Source organism: Selaginella moellendorffii, unplaced genomic scaffold, assembly GCF_000143415.4.
Source record: "Selaginella moellendorffii unplaced genomic scaffold, v1.0 SELMOscaffold_89, whole genome shotgun sequence".
Lineage (NCBI taxonomy): Eukaryota > Viridiplantae > Streptophyta > Lycopodiopsida > Selaginellales > Selaginellaceae > Selaginella > Selaginella moellendorffii.
This window is the reverse complement of record NW_003314350.1, coordinates 422,864-438,578: the sequence shown is the minus strand read 5'-3', so window position 1 is coordinate 438,578 and position 15,715 is coordinate 422,864. Positions and strand designations below refer to the sequence as shown.

Genomic DNA, 15,715 nt, shown 5'->3' with positions numbered 1-15,715 from the left:
AGACATATGTCCTTGAAATGGTAACTGAGGCTACCTTTAATAAATGTTGGAACAACCTAAGGAGTTAAAGATGCTCTATATAACTTGATGGACAACAAGCTTTTCACCAAAATTCTTGCTACCACAATCTTTGATGATGATCTCTGGGGCAAGCTTAGTGTCTAAGATGCCAAGTGTGGTGTAGTTGCAATGGAGATCATGCTCCTCAAGCCAAAACCACATTCTCAAGTGGTAAGTCTTATTGTTTCTATGACAGCTGAGTCAATCTTCTATGTGTATCGAAGGACAACGGTAGTTATGGATCTTGAAGCAAGTGAAGCAAATACTCAAAGACATATATTCTCTATATATTCAGGTTGAGTTAGTTTCAAGTGTACATCTAATTTAACTCTCTTACATATTGCTGGTCCCAGTGACACTATTCTAATTCAGAAGGAAATTGTGCTTTTTACAATTCTTTAAACCTATGGTATGATTCATTTGCGCTGCAATGATCCAACTTGCTTGGGTTTCATCTTGAATCTTTGTGGCAAGGACCCTTGTTCTGCAAACAAGTTCTTTTTGTGGAGCAGTCACACTTTGATGTGCTTAGCTGCTTCAATGTGGCTTTCTTTCTTATATTTGATTTATGTATAGAGAAAAATCCTCCCAGTAGTGATAAGTTGTTTGCATAGAAGTTGAACTAATTTTGATGCAAATGGTAATAAGTTTTGCATGTAACTCTTGCAAAATTCATGTCGCATCATTCACTAACTTCTTGAAGTGTCCAAGTTGTGGTCGACATTGCTTCTGGCATTAGCATCCCTTTTCCTGACAAAGTAACTTTAAGTAAAATGTATCAAAGTAACTTTATTTAAAATGTATTATTTTTCCATATATTTTTGCCAGAATAGAGGACATTTTTGGCCCTCTACCATCTAGTCTATGGTTTAACTATTGTATGTCCCAGTGACTAGGTATTGGTACCAATAGCACTTTGCAGAATGGTAGCTATATGTTCAATATAAGTTAAATATCTTAAGTATTGTGTATAATAATAACAATAAGTTGTTAAATTAAATAATTTGCTGGCCATGTACTTAGTTTTCTTAAAAGTAGTATTTTTGAATAATCTAATTTATTAAGAATTATAAATATTTTTATGATTTATAAATCAAGATTAATCTTATTGCTAAATGGTAGAATAAACAAGAATATACTAGAAAATGTTTAGGAAAGTTTATAAATTATAAATATGTTTATAATTTATATATACAAAATTAATCTAAATGAATAATAACCAATAGATAATAAAATATTCTTGAATATGCAATCTAGGTATATTCTCTATAAGTCTTGCTTGAGCAAATAAAAAATAACAAAAACAACATTAGTAAAATCTTGGAGAAATGTGGGTACACACATTTTCTGGGCAATCGACTCAAGCTAGGCAGCGGTCCTAACTAGAGGTACGGATGATCTGCGAGCATTTCTGGGGCACTAACATGAACGCAGAGGCGATGAATCGCTTGGGCACAGCGACAAGTGTCTCGGGCGAGCTAGGACCGCATATGGAACTGGAAGACAAGAAGTCTCGGATTGCACAGATTTGGTTCGTAGGCCCCTACCCATGAACAAGGCAAGCTTCGAAGTTTTCGCTGTGACTCGATCTACAGGGTGTTCCAATCCGAGGCTATTGCGAGAATTGGGTGTGGGCTGATGGTTATGGTTTGGATCCAAAGTTTGGATTAATTGCGAAACAATCTTGTGCACCCTCGTTTAGAGGTCCGGAGAATTTTGCTTTTTAACTTTCATTCTTGAGTAAGTTTTCTTAGTTTTGTGCTGGCGCGCAAGGACTGGCGAGAAACCAAAGAGACACCGCTTTGCAAGACGTACCAAAAGACTGTCGCTGGATACAAAAGTGTTGGTAGGCGTAATTCTTTCGGTTTCTCTTATTTTCATGGCATAAACTTCAATGGTGTTTTATCATGCCAATCAAAAATGCTATATTTGCCTCACAGATAACTGAAGCCAATGAGGCACCAAGATTGAGGCTATAGCAAAGTAACTGAGCCGTTCCTTGAGCCGCTTCTAGCGAAGACCCATGCTAGAGGCAGGATTGAGGCTATAGAAAAGTAAAGAGCAAAGACCTAGGGGTAGTTGATTTTTATATGTTTTTCTCATCAGCTCCCCAAATTCCATCATCTCAATGCTATGCATGATTCAAGCTAAGATTCCATGTGTGGATCAGGCACTTGATTGTGATGAGATGACCCATGTCCATCTACCCATTCATAATCAGTGATATAGAGTTCTCACCTTCTGTGCGTGTGCGCCTCCGCTTTCAAAGGATTTGTTCTTCTCAAGTTCTTCTCGACAACATCAACTTGAGATCGCTGTCCCGTGCAAAACTAACAATAAAAAAAAACACTCACCAGCTCAAAAAAAATTCTGACTTCTGCCGAAATGAATTTACCTAAACAATGTTTGTTCAATTTGAACTTTCTTGCGGATAAAAGTCATTACAACAAAGATCAACTTACCTAGGGACTAGATTCTGGCTTCAGCAGCATTATCTCCATTGCCCCTCCAAAATCTACTACATCGCATTCAGCAGTAAGAATACGAAGAAGCCCTACTGAGGCAGAGCTTCACCTGTGATGGCTCTCATGATCTGCATTACGTTGCTCGAGTGAACTGGATCAAGCCCACTGCCCGAATAGAGCTGAACAGAATAGTCTCTGATACCATGATGGAACGGGAAAAGCTACTGTTGAATGCTTGTTGTATACAGTCTTATATACTAGTTCATCTCCTTTAATCTCTCCTAGATTTTTGCTGCAGATTCCTGTGTCCTTGACACCTTGATTCCTGCTCCAACAGGTGTGCCGCCAACGGAGAGGATCCTGTCAAGGAGCTGGATCCTTGGCGACTATCCCCAGAGATCATCATCAAAGATTGCGGTACAGGGACTTTAGCAATGTGGCTCATCACGTCACCTAGAGCCTCTTGGACAAGGAATATTCCGAGTTTCCTGTTATTGCCAATGCCCCAGAGGTCCACCACCACGCACTTTCTGATCCCTACTGCGTTGGCAGCCCCCCGCACTCTATCTCTGTAGAGGTTTTTTGATATGCGGCAGCAAGCTGCATGGAACAGTGATAGGGTCAGGCAAGCAGTGTTTCCAATCTTGACTGGATTTGCATGCAAGTCCGATGCTCAGCAGTCAAGAGCTTGAACATGAGGCATGTTCAGGATAAGGCTGAACAGAATTTGGTGGAGCAAGCGGGTCCGATCAAGTTGATCTTGTTCTGGAGGCACCGTCGAGATTGACACTTAGCAACGGTGGCAGTGATATGATGGGCACTAACAGGCATCCGAAGGTGACTATCGCAGCAAAAGCAGCCTTGCAGTGGACATACCCGGAGTCCAGGCGATAGTGTCCCTAGAGGGCCATGAAGGAGTCCACTTAGCAACCAGCAGATTTCATACACAGCAGGGATTCAGAAGGATTTCCCCGTGGAAATTAGTGCTGCTCTGTGCGAGACCTACTGCGCAGGGAAATCGCGGAGACTTTCTTTGCGAGCTGTCATCTGGCAGTGTTCTTTGTGCATACACCGGGACTGGATACAGGAACTCAATCGGTTGCTGGAGAGTTTTTTTAGCCCGATCCAGCCATTGAGGGCCCTGGATTGCTCGACGATGTGGAGAAGCTCCTTGGCGGTGGAAAGGCTTCCTTGAGTGCACTGCAAGGAAGCTCGAGCTTTACCATCGACACGGCCGGGGCTTGTTCCATGAGGGTGGTGAAGTGGAAGACGTGACTTCTAGCCGCAACAAGCTCTCCAATCTTGTGGGTTCCAGCGGTGGCAGGCTCGCGAAGCTCAAGGCTGGCGATCCAAAACTCGTCGACGTCAAAGCAGCGTTTCTAGCGGGGCTAGGGTGACTCTCGGCGGTGGCCTGTTACTTTGGTGTAAAAAGTTCTTTATGACTGTCCTGGCAGTCAGGCTCGCCGAGAAGCATTTGAGATGCTCAGCGATCTCACGACCAAGGTGTGAGGCGGGGATGCAAATTTGCAGCAGGCTTGGTACGGGTGTTCTCGAAACGATGTCATCAAGCATGGTTTTGGACCCATGGTGTGGGGATATATCTTAGTCCCGAGAGTCTGTCTCGCCTTGCAGAGGTGCAGATATTGACGAAAATGGCGAGTTTGCCATGCGATTGTGAGATACACCACCAGTGGATGTTACTGAGGTCTTGCTGCAGCACAACAAAGTCTCCTTCACCCATTGTCACAGAGATTGTCTTGATGATGGTTGAGGGCATGGGTTCTTTTTCCTATCTTTTTATTCGCATAGTTTGAACTTACAGCTTGGCATTGTCAACTACTTGTGGAAGGCCAAAGGATCAGATATACAGCTACAATGAAGGCTTTCTGGAAAACTAAGGTATCTCAATATTATTCAAGTTTGGTTTCAATGTTTGGAGATGATTTATGGAGCCAACTTCAACTGTCACTCCAATATTTGTTTTCTTAAACAGAGCGGACTGTAACTTGATCCATTGTGATCAGACCCACTCTTTCATTTCTTTCTTGAAGAATTTCAAAGAGTTCTAGTTGACAATAGGTCTTGGAGTTGGAGATGAAGATGTTGTCTCTCAGCAGAATTTCATACAACCCTGGCCACACATTGAATCTCCCTCCAGATTTCTGCACCAATGATCATGGTCAAGATGAAATTGTGAAGATGAAAGATGGAGTCTCTTGGCAGAATTTCATACAATTCTGGCCTCACATTGGAATCTCCTTCCAAATTTTTACACCATACAAGCATGGTAGGAAGGAGAAGAAGATGATAAGATGCATCTCGTGCAATGCTAAAATCTAGGAGGTAGCAATTTTAACATTTACGGACAGGTACAACACTTACTCTTTTATACTTACATGCAAGACCAAGGTATTTCTTATTTCTGGGACTAAACCAAAGTGGGCAGGTTACAGGATACTATTATATTAGTACTAAGTAGATTTGCCACTCTTAGAGGAAAATACAATTCCATAGCACTCTTGGAGCCTCCAAGGAGATAGTGAATTCACTTAGGGAAAGTACAATTTTACATGGTAATAGACTAATCTGGTATTCAGTCTTCCCAAATACTCTACAGGTCTAGCGAGAAAATGACAAATCCCGATAAGCAGTTTTTAAGTTTGTAATATCTCCTAATGTCACATGGGCTCTACGTGTTCACAACACAAATATATTGAAAACTTCTTAAGGAGTGCAAGTGTTTCTTCTCATTGATCTTAAACTACATTCTGAGGGGGAGAAAAAAAAGATGCTTTACCAGAACGTGTTTCTCAAGTCATATATTTGAACGAGTGCTCCTTCTGGCACTCAGACAAGGACACCACGAGGTTCTTCTTGGAGAGCAACTCGATCCAGGACAGCAGTGGCAAGCTGATGCAAGAGCTGTGTGCTGAGGAGTGTGGAGCTCGAGAGCTTGTTGCCCAGATGGAATGCCAGAGCTCTCTCCAGGGATCACCATGTTCGTTGACACTTTCATGGAGGATGCGGAGGTGAGGGAGACTATCCGGGCCAACATAGCTACCGTCCACGAGCTAGGATTTTGAACTTTGACAATAAACAATAAACAATCTACAACCAGGTATATTATTTTAATTCACTAATGCAATGATTTTATGGTGTAGCATGCAATGCTGCTATGGAGGGCAGCTAAAGAAACACTCTACGTTTTGAACTGCGAACAACCCTGAATGACAACACAGTTGATCGCCAGTCACATCATGGAAAGAATAAAGACTTTCTCAGGAAGATCTCAACACTTGCTACTGATGGGATTGTGATCATGGCGGCGATGCCCATGGGAGCGCATGGAGCACGAATTTGAGGAGAAGGGCGATTTGTCAGGTTCCTCTTCAGGTCAAGCATGAAAAGCTTATTCCTTGATACTTACCGGAGCTGAGGAGTCCAATGACAACATGATCGCATACCAGTACATGCTGTGCAATCACGAGTGTGAGTGTGGAGCTCAGGATCGATGAGAAAGAGCTGCTGGAACTCCAAGATGAGCCACTACTGGTTCCAATGCTCCATGCCTAGAGTGCGAGCTGCTTACAAAGGCAACTCTAGACACAGCAGTTCACCACAAGCTAGGGCCGTACCAACCCAGGGGGAGTAAGTGATACGATCTGATCTCTAGGATGGATCAGATCAAGGGGGAGTGTTAGAGCAGAAATCAAGGTGTCAAGGACATAGGAATCTGCAGCAGGAATCTAGAAGAGATTAAAGGAGATGAACGAGTATATAAGACTATATACATGGTTGGTCCCGAACGCGTTCGGCCATAATTCCGACCGCCGCCGAACGCGGTCGGCCGAACGCGGTCGGACAGCTCCGTTCGGTATTCTGTTCGGCAAAAAAAAAAATGTGAAAAAAAAAAATTGTGATTGCGCTAGATTTCTGATGCTCCAGCGGCTATCGCCATCACCACCACTGCCTCTGCTTTCGATTGCCATCACCACTGCCTCTGCTTTCGATTGAGTGTGGAGCAGAGCAGCTCGCTGCCTCGCAAATCAAATCGCGCAGTCCGCAACGCTTGAAATTTTTGCCCTAAATTGGAAATTCCAGTGATTTCAGAGATTTGATTCTAGAGATTCATAGCAATTCTGGCACAATTGAGTGATGGCGCCCGATTGGGCATGGTCCCATGTTACCAAGCTCACTCCTTATGCTTCCGGCAAAGGAGCTGGGCGTTGGAAATGTAATTATTGTGGTAAAATGTATGGCGGTCCGCCGAAACGAATCAAGGCGCATCTTGCTAAAGTTTCTGGGCATGATATTGAAGCATGTAGTGCTTCAAATGTTCCTCTTCATGTTCAGAACCAAGCTCGCCGAATGTTTGTGGAGCAAATCGCAAATGCCCCTTTGTCTTTACCTTCTACAGCAAATCTACAGAATAGGCATTTTGATGGGGCATCTGCTTCTGGAGCTGGTACACAAAGTGCTAGTCAATCTCAGCCTATGAGTGCTTCTATAGGCCATGAGGGATCATCTATTGGTCGAAAGCGAATGCGAGATGGCAATATTGGGGAAATGTTTGATGATGCAAGAAACATGAACTTAGATGATGCGATATCAAAGTTCATTTTCTTGAATGCTATACCATTTAATGTTGTGAAAAGCCCATATTTTCATGCGATGATCGCAGCCGCTTGTAGTGCTGGACCTAGTGCTACATCGAGGATTCTTGGTTACAAAAAGCTTCGTACTACTCAGCTCACTCGTCACTATACTCTAATCAAGGAGAAGTTAGCCCCTTTTCGTGATGGATGGGCTCGGTTTGGATGTACAATAGTGACTGATGGATGGTCTGATATAAAGAGCAGATCATTCATAAATTTCATGATTACCTCTATCCATGGCTCAGTATTTTGGCAGGGTGTTGACACCAAAGGAGAAGAGAAGACTGGTCTTTGGCTTTGGGAGCAACTTAGACCCATCATTTTAGATGTTGGTGTTGAAAATGTTGTTCAAGTCATCACTGACAATGCTTCGAATTGTGTATCGATGGGGGAACATATGAGAGAAGAATTCCCCTTTATCTTACACAATCGATGCGTGTGCCATGTTTTGGACTTGTTATTGGAGGATATTGGGAAGTTTGATTGGGTGTCTAAGATCGTAAATGACTGTGAGAAGATCGTGAAGTTCATAACTGAGAAGCCAATGTTACTTGCTTTATTTCGAAAATTCTGCTCTAGAGAACTCATGAAGCCTGCGAAGACTCGATTTGCTTACATCTTTCTTATGGTCAGCCAGCTCCAGCATGAAGATGTTTTCCCATGCCTTCGACGATTCATAGTGAGTGCAGAATTTGAATCGTCAAAGTGGTATAACACAAAGGATGCCAAAGATGTTTGTACAACAATTTTCAATGATGAATTTTGGAAGAACGCTTCTACTTTATTGGTTATGGTAGCTCCTATTTTGAGCGAAATTGAGCGAAATTGGAGTAGTTGGAACTTGATCCAAACCAAACGACGCAATCGCTTGCTTCCGGAGAACTTGAAGAAGTTAGTTTATGTACACAGTAACACCAGAGTGGTGGATCGTATTGAAAGTGAAGGAATGAAGTTCCTAGAGATTGATCTCGACACAATTGCAATCGAACCACAATGGATGAGGATTGTAGAGATGCAAGCTAGGCTTGAATCTCTTGGTATAGAAGATTTAGCCGAAGAAGATCTTCCAAATGAAGATGTGATTGTTGAGGAAGATGCCGGAGATGTTGAGGAACTTGCCGAAGATGTTGAAGAAGATGAGTAGTAGTTGGTTTGGTTTGGTTTAATGCTTTGGTTTGGTTTGGTTTGGTTTGGTTTGGTTTAATACTTTGGTTTTTCTACTTTTATTAATATGGTTTTACTAAAAATGTTTTTTTTTTTATCAAAAAATTTTTGTGAACCGTTCGGCCGTTCGGCATTTTCACAGCCGGTCGATAACCACGGTCGGGCGGTCGGCCGGTCGGCGTTCGGAACGGTCGGGACCAACCATGACTATATACAACAAGCATTCAACAGTACCTTTTCCCATTCCATCAACACCCCTTGATGAACTTCCTGACCGATAATACCATTGGCATGCCTTGGTAATCCTTGAGAATCCACTCAAGTGCGTTGTACTTGGAAAGCCTTGGTTGGCGCCGCGAGAAGGATGTTGCTGGTTGAAACCCGGTTCTGCCAGATCGTAGTATACTCATATTCCTCGGAAATAGAAACCTCATCTTGCACGCTTTTGTCGATTACAAACACAAGAGGAATGGAAATCAGGCCGAGCTCGAACGATGAGATGCACTCGACAGTTTCGATGCTCCTGATCTGGCATGCCTTCAGGGGCTCCATCGAGGGTGGCATCTCAATGAAAGCACTTATTGGGGACGAGGCAGGGAGAGTCCGTGGGAATAGATAAAAGCAGGCAGGCAGGCAGGCTCCAGGGCGTCGGCCAGTAGGCGGCATCTGCGTGCCGGCGACGCAGGTCGGGGCAGATGTCGAAGTAAGCGCTGGTCATGTACTGGTTGAGCGATTCTCGAGCCATGAACTCACTGCCGTAGCATAGATCGGAGAAGAGAAGCAGGGAGGTCGTGTTGTCGTAGACGAGCTGGAGAGGAGGAGCAGGGGTTCGTGCAAGTGTGCTGCATGTGCGAGCGGATCGACAATAGCTGCAGCTCTCAGCCGTAATTTACCGTCACTCATCTGGACACAGTCGCCGCCACACCACCATGCCGTCCAAGTTTAGGTATAAGAACTTTGCGGTCATTCTTACAAGTGGTCCTCGAGCTTTGTTGATTGTCGTGAGAGAATGAGCGAGATGAGAAGGTGATTATGCGGTTTCAACGTGAAAGACAGGTGCATTTTCACCCGCGGCCTGGAGTGGAAGACACGAGAGTGCCAAGAGGGATCTGAGCGTGTGGATCCCTTCATAATTCAAAGACGTTTCTCCCAAAGGAAGAAACCAAAGCCTACTTTACTCGGAGAACTCACTCCCACCAGAAAGTGCAGTGCAGGAAAAGTAGTGGTGATCACCACGATTACCATGAGCTCTAGCGCGTCACCCCTGGTTAGTGGAATTGAGGAGGAAGTGTCCAATGCAACCATGCATCTTGTGAAAGTGGTACTTATGCACCACCATTCTGAATTCTTCCTTTTACGTGTCTGAACTTACCTAAACCCTTGGTTGTGGCGGCGACTGTGTCCAGGTGAGTCACAGTACAGGATACACGAGAGCCCGGCTGACATCAGGCTATTGCAGCTATTGGTCGATCCGCTTGCGCATGCACACGAGCTCCTGCTCCTCCTCTCCAGCTCGTCTACGACACCTCCCTGTTTCTCTTCTCCGATATCTGCTACGACAATGAGTTCACTGCGCGCGGCTGCCCCCTAGAATTGCTCAACGAGTACATTCGAGACGCTCACTGAGACTGCCCCGACCTGCGTCGCCAGCATGAAGATCCCGCGCACCTGGAGCTTGCCTTCCTACTTTTATGACCCAGAGATGGCGCCCTCGATGGAGCCGCTGAAGGCATGCCAGATCAGGAGTATCGAAGCCGTCAGGTGCGTCTCTTAATTTAAGCTCGGCCTGATTCCCATGCCTCCTGCGTTTGTAATCGACAAACATGTGCAAGACGAGGTTTCTCAAAGTATTTCTGAGAATTACAAGGATACTACGATCTGGCGGAACCAGGTTTCAACTGGCAACATCCTTCTCACAGTGCCTACCAAGGCATTGAAGTACAATGCGCTCGAGTGGATTGTCAGCTACGAGGACTACAGGGGCATGCTGATGGCATTTTCGGTCAGGAAGTTGATCAAGGCGTTTTCTGACAACGGAGAGGATCCCGTCAAGGAGCTGGATGCTGTGGACGCGGTGGGGTTTAGAAAGTGCGTGGTGGTGGACCTCCAGGGCATTGGGGTCAACAGGAAGGTCGGGCTCTTCTTTGTCCAAGATTCTTTACGTGACTTGATAGCAGCAAGCTTTTCGCCAAAGTCTTTGCTACCACAATCTTTGACAATGATCTCTGGGACATGCTTGGTGTCCATGCTGTTGAATGTGATATAGTAGATTTTGGGGGCACAATGGAGATAATGTAGAACTTAGTTCCTCTTTGTTCCCAGGCAGTGCACTAAAAATGTGGAAGGGAATTCCACAAACACAAAGATGAATAAGTACATTAAAATTATTGTTACCTAGGGACTTGAGTTTTTTTATATTCTAGTGTTAATTGTCACTACAGCCTTCTGGAGGTTTGTCCAAGTAAATCTCATTGTTTTCTGTAATGACTAATTTAACTCCCTTACAGATTGGTCTCAACGACACCATGCACCAAGTTGGTCCAAGTTCTACCCAAGCTGTTGGAACTGCAAATGTCGACTTGATAGGTATCATGCTTTTGAGTGGTTTTCTTGTGCTCATTTCGTGTTGGTGAACAAGGAAAATAAGGACCTCTGTGGGAAACATCAGTCCTGTATTTGGGCTACCCACGCATCCATGCGCATCTTTTTATGTGAGCTGTTTCTATGTGGCTCTCGATTCTGATATTTGTTGTTTGTTTCTCTTTAGAGCACTATCTGGGACCACGTAGTTCTGCTTTTGTGAGGGTGTCGGTGCATCTTCAAAATCTTCAAAAGGATCAAACTTTCATGGCTGCTGTTAAGGTGAGTTTTTAACTGATTTTGATTGTTTTGGCAGTCTTAGCACTTGCAAAGTTCGAATTGCTCAACCTTCTGCACAGGAGCGTTGCATACCAAATGCAATACTTATAGATGTTGTCCCATTTCCAGTAAAGAGCTGGTTGAGCATATTGTAAAGCGGATTTGGCAAAGGAGATTTGTTTAAATATGCTAGGCAATAAATTGACTGTCATATGTCCAAGTGGAGTGAATAATTTGCATATGCAATATTTTTGTAGGACTGTTGTAGCTATCAAATTTATAGCAGAAAGGAGCAATGTAACTTTGATTTGCACAAATACTTCAGGCAATGCCCTGATTTAATTTTGATTATTTAATTAATCTATCATGGTTTATACTTTTGTAGCATAAAGATCAATATCAAAAGGACCAAAGCAATGCATTGCATTTATACAGGAGGTAATTATTAAAGGAATATAATTACTATATTACAAATAAACTTTTTGTAACAAGTTGATTAATGAATATACTAGAAAGTGTTTTAAAAAGTTTATAATTTATAAATACAAGATTAATCTAAATGAATAACAACCGTTAGATAGTAGAATATTCTAGAATATCCAAGAATATTCTAGGTATATCCATTACCATCCCTAAGCAAACCAAAAATTATAAATAAAACTAAAATTATGTTATTATTTATATTTTTCTTTATATCATTATTCTTAGCCATAAATCTTTGTACTTCTTTCAATGTTCAAATTAATATATTTTTATTCATACATTGCCTCTCTTGCAAGGTTAAGATATTTGTTTCTAAATAGATAAAGATCTATATTATTATCTAAAATGATCAAAAGGACATTTGTGCTTGATATTGCATTATTGTATAGCTTTTGTGACTATACTTCCAAGACTATATCCATCTTCTACTATTAACTTTTCAGATTTATCCTGACAGTTTGTCGCTCCCATCACATTTGCCCTTCCAGGATTTTTGGAAGAAGCTGTGCTGTTCATGCCAGTCAATTCTTGGACTAAACTCTTAAATTCAGCAGGGATAGTGCGATAGACCACAAACCGGTCATTCTCTCTATACTTCTCAGAAAAATTCAAGCCTCTCTCCATTTTTTCTTCTCTCTTGGAGCTCTTGAGAGAACTAATAAGTAGAAGTGTTCTAGAATACAACCATGGCAACTCTGTTGAAAGAACCAATAAGTAGAAGTGTTCTGGAATACAACTATGCGTTGCCAGCCGCAAAATTATTCTTTAATTGCCATTCAAAGTCTTTGCTTACCTCAACGAGGCTCATCTTTGAACGCTAAACGAACGCAAACCAAATTCCAAATAAGCACGAAAACTCCAAACAGTAGTTTTAATATATTACACGAAATCTAGGCGAGATATTATATAATACTACCAAACAAAAACCATGGCTTTTTTTTTTAAAAAAAAAATTCTCTCTGGTTTTTATTTTGTTCTTCGAGGCAAGAGAACTGTATTTACTTCACGACGACGAACATCGCTGCCTCAATCCGTCCAAGCTCTGCTGCTGCTGCTCGCCAGCGGCAGCGATGTTCTTGCTGGATCGATTGTACTTCATGTGGCTCTTGACCAGCTGCCCGGCTGCCAAGGCAGACATGAGCGACAATTCACCAGCGAGCACAGCGCCAGCCACAACTCTGGCGAGTGTCTGCGCATTCAATCCCGGCGAGTCGGGATTGGAGCCTTTGATTCCAAGCAGATTGAGACAAGCGCTCTGCGACGCGAGCTGCGTGCCACCACCGATCGTTCCAACCTGTGCAAGCAAAAAGCAAGAGAAAGAAAAAGCTTGGTTAGACCAAAGCACCAGCAGAGAGATAAACAAACAGGAAAACTTTTGAAACTTCAGCGTACCTCCACCGATGGCATTGTCACCGACACGTAGAGATCCTTGCCACAGTTGGTTGCCTCCATGAGTGTCAAGCACTGCGAGCTCTCGACGTTCTGTGCCGGATCCTGGCCGGTGGCGATGAACACGGCCGAGACGATGTTGGAGGCGTGAGCGTTGAATCCACCAACGGCACCCGCGAGAGCCGATCCGACCAAGTTCTTGAGCGTGTTGAGCTCCACCAGGGCGGACACCGATGTCTTCAAGACCTTGGAGACCACGTCGCCCTTTATCACCGCTTCGCAGACGACGGATTTCCCTCGCCCCTCGATCCAGTTCACTGATGTTGCCTTCTTGTCAGCGCATAAGTTCCCTGGGAAGACAAGTTTGCAACTCAGACCAAGGGACAAGACATCTTCAAGGAAATTTACCAGAGACGCTGATAACACACATGTCGGGGAATACATCGTGAAGATAGTCCAAAACGTTTTGGACCCCCTTGGAGATCATGTTCATCCCCATTGCGTCACCAGTGGAGCAACAGAATCTAATGTATGCGTTTCGACCAGCCAGCAAGCATTTAACACTTTGCAACCTGGCGAATCTACTCGTCCTGCGATCAAAAAAGAATAGCCATCAGCTCAGCAGCAGGACTACAGGAATGCTCCAAAACCATTCTACCATTCAACTCACCTGTTAAAAACGGTCGAAATGGTGTCGAAGTTGTTAGTATCCTCGAGGTAAAACTTGAGCTCGGCAGCACCTTTGAGAGACGAGAAGCTCACGACGGGAGCCCGAGTGATCCCGTCTTTCAAAATCTCGCTCACGGCACCGCCGGACTGATGAATCGCCTTGCAACCACGGTTGGTGCTCGCCACCAAGCATCCCTCCGTGGTAGCCATCGGCACAGTGTACTCCAAACCATCCAGCAGCAAGGGACCGGCCACACCCACAGGGATCTGGACGTAGCCCACCACCATCTCGCAGCATTGTCCCACAATGCTCTTGTAGTCCATCCCGTGCAAAGGCAGCTCCTCCAGAGACCGCCCAGTGCTGAGCTCGATCGCCCTCTTCCTCACCGACGCGGCCCTCAGCTCATCACCCAGCTCGGTCTCCAGCGAGTAGGACGCGACCCTCCCGGAGCTCACTGCCTGTGCCAGATCCTCGTCGTTGTTGTCCGGCAGTGGCTTCCCCAGGAGCTCCGCGGGCGGTCTCTTGCTGGCGATCTCGTGCTGGGCGGCGGGCCGCTCGTCCTCATCAGCGTTCTTGTTGATGACGCTCTGGACATACTCAATGCCGAAGAAGCCGATGAGATAGATGAAGGAGGCGATCTGGGTGATCACCGCTAGCTGCTCCTCCAGCGTCAGCATGTACAATGGAGTCGAGGTCCGGATCTTTTCCCTCCATCGCCGCATCAGGTAGTAGGACGCCGAGAAGAAAAGGATCAAGAAGAGCTTGTTGGTCACACTCACGGGCAGCGGCAGCGCATCCGACGCGAGCCGGGGCGAGACATGCAGATTCCTGCCGCCGCTGGCCATGGATCTTCGATATTTCGGGCTAGATTGAGCGATCGATCGCACCGCGGGGCCGCAAATCAATCAGAATCCTAGCCGCTACCGAGGAAAAAGGGAGACGCTGTTACCCGAGCCGATCTCTTCCAGGCGCCACTCCCGGCGCCAATCTCTGGGATCCAAGACTCGGCCGGAGATCAAAACCCTAGGATATGGATCAAGATCTTCCACTCGTTGGAATGACAAGAGAGAGCCCGGAAGAAGCAAGCCTTTGAGCGCCCATGGAATGGAGGGCACACAGTTATGAAGAAGCAGCGCCCAGGGCATACGTACAAACAAACCAAACAAGTGGTGAAAAATCCAGCTACATCGCCCTGGCGCAACAGCAGCCGTTGGATCCGGCCACCGACGGCACAGATGCCTTTCTATTGCGTGGACAATCTTGCGGACGGCCCAGATGCGCCGGAGCGATCGTGGCCGTTCCTTATTCTATTGGTTTTTGCCCTTTTATTTTGGGGTTAACGGTATGTGGTGTCCTTTTTCAGTTCAACTGACTGAATATTCTAGGGATAGTCTATGAGAAAGATTCCATTGCCATTACTTTAAGCGGCAAATCGAGATCGTATCGCTGTGGTACTGTTGCCAGCGGCAAAGGCATGTGATACTGGGTCGTGCAATACTGGGTCGTATGCTACGATGTAAACTCTACTTCTTTTTACAACATTTCCCGGGGAGAAGTTTCAGCAAGGTGGTGGAAGTCTAACCTAAATTTGTGTCGCCACACTGTTGAATCTTTCAACATATATATATTTTGACTTCAAATTGAGTGTGCAAGTATATACTATTTCATCATGAAACATAAGAGTGATGTATGTAAAATGCAAGTTTCAAACTACAAATCTCATGCAGAAGCATCTAATTTGAAAAGCATCTCTTGGTATTTGCTTCCTTCTAGGCTGCTACTAATGCAGGCTTTTGGACTTGGTATTTGCTTCCATCTAGGCTGCTACTAATGCAGGCTTTTGGGCTTGGCTAGAAGTAATAATCTAGCTTCCATCTTCGCACCTCGATTAGAGCTATGATTACAATGACTAGTGCCGATTATCTCCTAATTAGAAAAAGTTGGCTCATACCTAACGAAGGTGACGTTCC

The 15,715-nt window shown here is 44.6% G+C and overlaps 2 protein-coding genes and 1 long non-coding RNA gene across 3 annotated transcripts; 2 read left to right on the top strand and 1 right to left on the bottom strand.

The window, feature by feature from the left end:
• Window positions 1-1,404: 1,404 nt before the first annotated feature.
• On the top strand, window positions 1,405-1,767 carry LOC112341768. The gene is made up of 2 exons (XR_002990666.1): window positions 1,405-1,448; window positions 1,495-1,767. It is a non-coding gene; the product is annotated as an uncharacterized LOC112341768 (long non-coding RNA).
• A 4,913-nt stretch (window positions 1,768-6,680) lies between these two features.
• LOC112341741 lies at window positions 6,681-8,324 on the top strand. Its single transcript, XM_024662350.1, has one exon. The coding sequence runs from the start codon at window positions 6,681-6,683 to the stop codon at window positions 8,322-8,324; it is 1,644 nt and encodes a 547-aa protein (XP_024518118.1).
• Window positions 8,325-12,540: 4,216 nt separating this feature from the next.
• Window positions 12,541-14,903, bottom strand: LOC9638618 (3-hydroxy-3-methylglutaryl-coenzyme A reductase 1). Its single transcript, XM_002988471.2, has 4 exons — window positions 13,746-14,903; window positions 13,484-13,665; window positions 13,079-13,425; window positions 12,541-12,980 (listed from the first exon to the last, which is right to left on the bottom strand). Exons 1-4 carry the CDS (start codon window positions 14,588-14,590, stop codon window positions 12,690-12,692), a joined length of 1,665 nt encoding a protein of 554 aa, XP_002988517.1. The 5' UTR covers window positions 14,591-14,903; the 3' UTR covers window positions 12,541-12,689.
• Window positions 14,904-15,715: the final 812 nt, after the last annotated feature.